This window comes from Dendrobates tinctorius, unplaced genomic scaffold, assembly GCF_039654945.1.
Source record: "Dendrobates tinctorius isolate UK_male_01 unplaced genomic scaffold, ASM3965494v1 ptg000189l, whole genome shotgun sequence".
Classification (NCBI taxonomy): domain Eukaryota; kingdom Metazoa; phylum Chordata; class Amphibia; order Anura; family Dendrobatidae; genus Dendrobates; species Dendrobates tinctorius.
In genome coordinates, this window is record NW_027361856.1 from 6,087,508 (window position 1) to 6,094,231 (window position 6,724).

Here is a 6,724-nt window from a genome sequence, read left to right on the forward strand (position 1 = left end):
GCAGACTTGTAGGCTAAGGCCACACAACCACCCTGAGGGTGGAATTAATCCTCACTCTAGTTTTGTGGTGTCTAAAACTAGTAAACTTTAGTTGCCACGTTTAACACCTTTCCGACATCGGGCTTAAATGTACGTTGATGTCAGACTCCCTCACTTTGATGTGGTCTCCGGCGCTGAGCCCACATCTTTCCCGGCACGTTTTGAATAGCTCACATGTGCCTCTAACAACCGCAGGTGGAATCGCGATCCTCCCATGGCTGTTAACCCGTTAAATGCCGCTGTCAAACTCTGACAGCGGCATTAAACTTGCACATCGGGCAAACGTGCCTGAAACCTCACCCATTGGTGACCCTGTCATGTGATCACGGGTCACTGATGGGTTGGTATGACAACCAGAGGTCTCCTATAGTGGTCACTTCCAGATTGCTACGAGCGCCGCCCGGTGGACGGCGCTCATAACAAGTGGGCAATTCTGCTACATACAGGCGATCTGATCATCACTTGCGTGTAGCAGAGGTGATCGGGTGATGGCATCTTCTAGTCTCCTATGGAGACTAGTGAAGCATGCCAAAAATAAAATAAGAAAAAGTTTCTGAAAATATTAAATTAATATGAAAATTCAAATCCTTTCGCCCCATTCAAAATAAAACAATAATAAAAAAAATCAAACATTCACATATTTGGTATCACTGCATTCAGAATCGCCTGATCTATCAATCTAGAAAAAGGATTAACCTGATGGCTAAACGGCGTAGTGGGAAAAAGAGTCAAAACGCCAGAATTACGTTTTTTTTGGTTGCTGTGACATTGTATTAAAATGCAATAACAGGCGAACAAAAGATTATATCTGCTCCAAAATGGTATCAATAAAAATGTCAGCTCGGCACACAAAAAGTAAGCCCTCACCCGACCCGAGATCACGAAAAATGGAGACGCTACGGGTATCGGAAAAAGGTGCAATATTTTTTTTTTTTAACAAACTTAAAAAAAATTTTTTTTCACCACTTGAGTCTGTGTGCACACGATGCAGATTTGCAGCGGATCCGCAGCGGATTTTACCGCGCAGAAACGTTGCATTTCTGCATTGTGATGTACAGTAGCCTTAAAATCAATGGAAAAAAAAACGCTGTGCAGACGCTGCGGATTTTTCCGCGCGGTTTTCCCGCGGTACAAAATCCGCAGCATGTTACTTCTTTTGTGCGGTTTTCCATCTCCCCTGTCAACAAATCCGCAGGGGGAAAACCGCGATGGAAGACCGCACAAAAACCGCATGAAAACCGCGTGAAAAATGGAAGAAATCCGCAGGAAAAATGCATGTCATTTGACCTGCGGATTTCTTCCATTCTGCGCGGAAAAATCCACAGGGCCAAAAAGTCCGTCTGCACTCAGCCTAAAAGAGAACCCTAGACATGTTTGGTGTCTATGAACTTGTAATGACCTGGAGAATCATAATGGCAGGGCAGTTTTAGCATTTAGTGACCATGGTAAAAAAAAAACCAAAACTGTGGGATTGCACTTTTTTTGCAATTTCACCGCACTTATATTTTTTTTCCCGTTTTCGAGTACACGATATGGTAAAACCAATGGTGTCATTCAAGAGCACCACAAAAAACAAGCCCTCACATGGCCATATTGACTGAAAAATATAAAGGGTATGGCCCTGGGAAGAAGGAGGGCGAAAAATAGAAGCGCAAACCCGAAAATAGGTCTGGTCATTAAGGAGTTAAGAAGTGTGTGCAGTCTGGGCCTGGGTAGGGAGGTATTGGCAGTCAGGAGTCCTAAACTCTGCCTGAGCTGGGGAAATGTCAATAGGGGGACACCGCTGTGGCAACACGTGCAGATAGAAGTATTGCCAGTCATTAGGGGGCGCTCTGCTTTACATCTACTGTCCTTTCAAGGCTGAAGGCTCCCCTGCACGTGACTCAGAAATGTCCCTGTGCTTTTTATTCACAGCGGGCTGCGAGTATTCGTTTCGCAGTTTAGTTCTGTAGTGGGCGTGTCAGGGGGTGGCAGTGTTTGTGAGCTGCAGTGCTGATTGGTTTGAGTGAGGGCGGTGCATTTATGAGCGCGCTCACATCCAGTTCCTGGGGCAGGCTGGGAAAGTCGCACATTCAAGAGCGCGCAGATTCGTAGAAGGCAGCGGCGCGCATTCATGAGCGCACATTTTTACCGGACGCGGCGCATTTCACAGGTGCAGCGTCTGCGCATTTCACAGGTGCAACGTCTGCGCTTTTCACAGGTGCAGCGTCTGCGCTTTTCACAGGTGCAGCGTCTGCGCATTTCACAGGTGCAGCGTCTGCGCATTTCACAGGTGCAGCGTCTGCGCATTTCACAGGTGCTGGGCGCGCTTTTCACAGGTGCAGCGTCTGCTCATTTCACAGGTGCTGGGCGCGCTTTTCACAGGTGCAGTGTCTGCGCATTTTACAGGTGCAGCGTCTGCGCATTTCACAGGTGCAGCGTCTGCGCATTTCACAGGTGCAGCGTCTGCGCTTTTCACAGGTGCAGCGTCTGCGCTTTTCACAGGTGCTGGGCTCGCCTTTCACAGGTGCAGCGTCTGCGCAATTCACAGGTGCAGTGTCTGCGCTTTTCACAGGTGCAGCGTCTGCGCATTTCACAGGTGCTGGACTCACTTTTCACAGGTGCAGCGTCTGCGCTTTTCACAGGTGCTGGGCACGCCTTTCACAGGTGCAGCGTCTGCGCTTTTCACAGGTGCAGCGTCTGCGCATTTCACAGGTGCTGGGCTCACTTTTTACAGGTGCAGCGTCTGCGCTTTTCACAGGTGCAGTGTCTGCACTTTTCACAGGTGCTGGGCTCGCCTTTCACAGGTGCAGCGTCTGCGCAATTCACAGGTGCAGTGTCTGCGCTTTTCACAGGTGCAGCGTCTGCGCATTTCACAGGTGCAACGTCTGCGCTTTTCACAGGTGCAGCGTCTGCGCTTTTCACAGGTGCAGCGTCTGCGCATTTCACAGGTGCAGCGTCTGCGCATTTCACAGGTGCAGCGTCTGCGCATTTCACAGGTGCTGGGCGCGCTTTTCACAGGTGCAGCGTCTGCTCATTTCACAGGTGCTGGGCGCGCTTTTCACAGGTGCAGTGTCTGCGCATTTTACAGGTGCAGCGTCTGCGCATTTCACAGGTGCAGCGTCTGCGCATTTCACAGGTGCAGCGTCTGCGCATTTCACAGGTGCAGCGTCTGCGCTTTTCACAGGTGCAGCGTCTGCGCTTTTCACAGGTGCTGGGCTCGCCTTTCACAGGTGCAGCGTCTGCGCAATTCACAGGTGCAGTGTCTGCGCTTTTCACAGGTGCAGCGTCTGCGCATTTCACAGGTGCTGGACTCACTTTTCACAGGTGCAGCGTCTGCGCTTTTCACAGGTGCTGGGCACGCCTTTCACAGGTGCAGCGTCTGCGCTTTTCACAGGTGCAGCGTCTGCGCATTTCACAGGTGCTGGGCTCACTTTTTACAGGTGCAGCGTCTGCGCTTTTCACAGGTGCAGTGTCTGCACTTTTCACAGGTGCTGGGCTCGCCTTTCACAGGTGCAGCGTCTGCGCAATTCACAGGTGCAGTGTCTGCGCTTTTCACAGGTGCAGCGTCTGCGCATTTCACAGGTGCTGGACTCACTTTTCACAGGTGCAGCGTCTGCGCTTTTCACAGGTGCTGGGCACGCCTTTCACAGGTGCAGCGTCTGCGCTTTTCACAGGTGCAGCGTCTGCGCATTTCACAGGTGCTGGGCTCACTTTTTACAGGTGCAGCGTCTGCGCTTTTCACAGGTGCAGCGTCTGCGCATTTCACAGGTGCTGGGCTCGCTTTTCACAGGTGCAGCGTCTGCGCATTTCACAGGTGCTGGACTCGCCTTTCACAGGTGCAGCGTCTGCGCATTTCACAGGTGCTGGGCGCGCTTTTCACAGGTGCAGCGTCTGCTCATTTCACAGGTGCTGGGCGCGCTTTTCACAGGTGCAGTGTCTGCGCATTTTACAGGTGCAGCGTCTGCGCATTTCACAGATGCAGCGTCTGCGCATTTCACAGGTGCAGCGTCTGCGCATTTCACAGGTGCAGCGTCTGCGCATTTCACAGGTGCAGCGTCTGCGCATTTCACAGGTGCAGTGTCTGCGCTTTTCACAGGTGCAGCGTCTGCGCATTTCACAGGTGCTGGACTCACTTTTCACAGGTGCAGCGTCTGCGCTTTTCACAGGTGCTGGGCACGCCTTTCACAGGTGCAGCGTCTGCGCTTTTCACAGGTGCAGCGTCTGCGCATTTCACAGGTGCTGGGCTCACTTTTTACAGGTGCAGCGTCTGCGCTTTTCACAGGTGCAGCGTCTGCGCTTTTCACAGGTGCAGCGTCTGCTCATTTCACAGGTGCTGGGCTCACTTTTCACAGGTGCAGCGTCTGCGCATTTCACAGGTGCTGGACTCGCCTTTCACAGGTGCAGCGTCTGCGCATTTCACAGGTGCTGGACTCGCCTTTCACAGGTGCAGCGTCTGCGCATTTCACAGGTGCTAGGGTTGTGCGCTGTGGGTGTCGTGATCCGGTGCCTCCCAACATCATGCGATGACGTCCTCCTCCTTACTTCTACCTCGGCATAGGCGCACTGCTCTGCCGAGTAAAGTACTGCAGTGCGCAGGAGCGGGACATCTCTGACATTTCCTGGCGCCTGCGCAATGCAGTACTTTGCTGTGCCCTCAACAGGGCAAAGAAGTATGCTTGCGCAGGAGCTTCGACAAGCAAGGAAGAGGACGTTATCGCATGGAGATGGGAGGCGGTGGACCTGGACCTGCGATGCCCATCGGACCGAACCGTACCCGGGTGAGTATAATAAAACTTGTTTGTCTTCTCCTTCAGGTTTGATCTGGGGCTTATCTACAGCATCATAGAATACTGTAGATAAGCCCTGATAGCCGTAGGCTGCAGCTTACAGGGCCAAAACCATGTGACAGGTTCCCTTTAAACCTCACTCAGCCAGAGTAGGTCCCAGTTACACGCTGCGGTCAGGAGGGCAGGAATATTAGGGTCTGGTTGGTTCCTAACCCTCCCCCCCATGTAGCACCATTAATTCCCCAGCTTTACTGATGTCATTGCTGATCCTATCCGGGCACAATATCTACATTCCCTATCGGGATGTCTGTGGAGTGTGAGAGAAAACAGAGAACATACAAACTGTTTGCAGGTGTTGTCCTTGTTGCGATTTGAATCCAGGACCTCAGTTCTGCAATGGTAACCACTGAGCCACTGCATGCTAGCCACTGAGCCACTTTGCTGCCCCAAAATCCACTTGTATACAAACTGAACAGTCTCATCTAGTACTGTACATATGAGGCTAGCGTATTTGGATCAGGAGACCCCTAGCTGGTAAGGACCACGTGGGCTATAGGATGAAGGTCAGCGGTCTGGAATCCGGCATCAGATGGAGTTTGGAGACTCCAGATTGTTGACTTGTATCACACAGCAGAAAAAAGCTTGTTTTCATTGTCCCTTAACACATACATACATTATCTACATGAGGCACAATTGTAAAAGGGGTCCTACAGGATTTGGAAAACATTCTCTTTGGAGCTCATCTGTAATATCTGACACAACCTGTAGACTAAGGAGGCACTGTTTTTAAAGGCAAGCTACCATGATTTTTAATCTTTTTCCATCCTGTATACTTCTCACAGTGGCCTCTGTCCGCCTTGTCTCCTTTGGTTTGGATGCCGTATTCCTCCATCGATCACCTTCTGCAAGCGCTGGAAGAGAATAAAAGTCGGCTACACCAAGAGGTAAGAGCCGCAGTCACCGTCACACATGCGTGTGGTATTCGGGGGGCTTGGTATATGCTCCAGTTATAGGACTTGTCCCCCATTAGTCGCTGCACATTCTGCCGCCACTTACCGGATGCCACGATAGGCCCCATTCTAAGTCCGTGCTGCCTGGTGCTACTGGGATGATTGACATGTAAGGACGAAAACCGGAAAAGCCAAAGCTTGTCCTCCGCATGCGCCTGGACTCCCTGACCGTTAATAGCACGCTTTCACATCACATGACCGTGGTGACTAATGGTGATGTCATGTATGGTGACAATGCCACACTCATAAACTGTGATGTATTAGAGCCATGGCAGCCGGGTACGGACCATGTGTGTGCCATTAATGTCTTCCTCCATTTCCTTCACAGCTGCGGGAGAAGCTCAATGGCAAACTCAACTACTACTTTCAGAACTTGGGAGACTCCACGTCGCATCTGCTCATGCGCCGGAGAAGCTAGCGCCGCTCTGTGCTTCATGGTTTTCCCTTTTATACCTGTGTGTAGTCATTTTTTGTATAATAAAATTTAATATTTTCTATGTTTTTGCAATCCGGAGTCACTGGTTTCTCGGTAATGGGCCGTGTCCTCAGCGTTAGATACCGTATATACTCGTGTATAAGCCGAGATTTTCAGCCCATTTTTTTGAGCTGAAAACGCCCCCCCGTCGGCTTATACACGAGTCATATACCTGGGGTTCGGCGGGGGAGGGGGAGCGGGGGTGTCACAGATCATACCCCTCGTGGCACTCTCTGCAGCCCCCTCGCTTTTCCACTGTCTGCCTTCAGCGGTCATGTGGTACCGCTCATTAATCTCATGAATATGCACATATTCATGAGTGATAATGAGCGGTATCACGTGACCGCTGAAGGCAGGAAGGGAGACAGTGGAGAAGCGAAGCTGCAGAGACGTTCTAGGACGGGTGAATATAGCGATATTCACCTGTCCTC

General features: G+C 51.1%; 1 protein-coding gene across 2 annotated transcripts; it reads left to right on the forward strand.

Moving 5' to 3' along the window:
- Positions 1 to 2,057: 2,057 nt before the first annotated feature.
- Positions 2,058 to 6,317, forward strand: LOC141055657 (nuclear pore complex protein Nup160-like). Of its 2 annotated transcripts, none has more exons than XM_073552327.1 (3): positions 2,058 to 2,191; positions 5,651 to 5,752; positions 6,147 to 6,317. In XM_073552327.1, the coding sequence occupies exons 1-3, from the start codon at positions 2,153 to 2,155 to the stop codon at positions 6,234 to 6,236; spliced, it is 231 nt and encodes a 76-aa protein (XP_073408428.1). In that variant the 5' UTR covers positions 2,058 to 2,152; the 3' UTR covers positions 6,237 to 6,317. The 2 variants fall into 2 exon arrangements, with proteins under 2 accessions (XP_073408428.1, XP_073408427.1); XM_073552326.1 differs by having other exon boundaries at positions 2,113 to 2,215.
- Positions 6,318 to 6,724: the final 407 nt, after the last annotated feature.

Excerpts from the sequence above, each read along its gene's own strand:
- LOC141055657 (XM_073552326.1), top strand. The coding sequence starts at position 2,153 with ATGAGCGCACATTTTTACCGGACGCGGCGCATTTCACAGGTGCAGCGT. Across the intron at positions 2,216-5,650 it reads AGCGTCTGCGCATTTCACAG|TGGCCTCTGTCCGCCTTGTC; the intron begins GTGCAACGTCTG and ends TACTTCTCACAG. Across the intron at positions 5,753-6,146 it reads AAAGTCGGCTACACCAAGAG|CTGCGGGAGAAGCTCAATGG; the intron begins GTAAGAGCCGCA and ends TTTCCTTCACAG.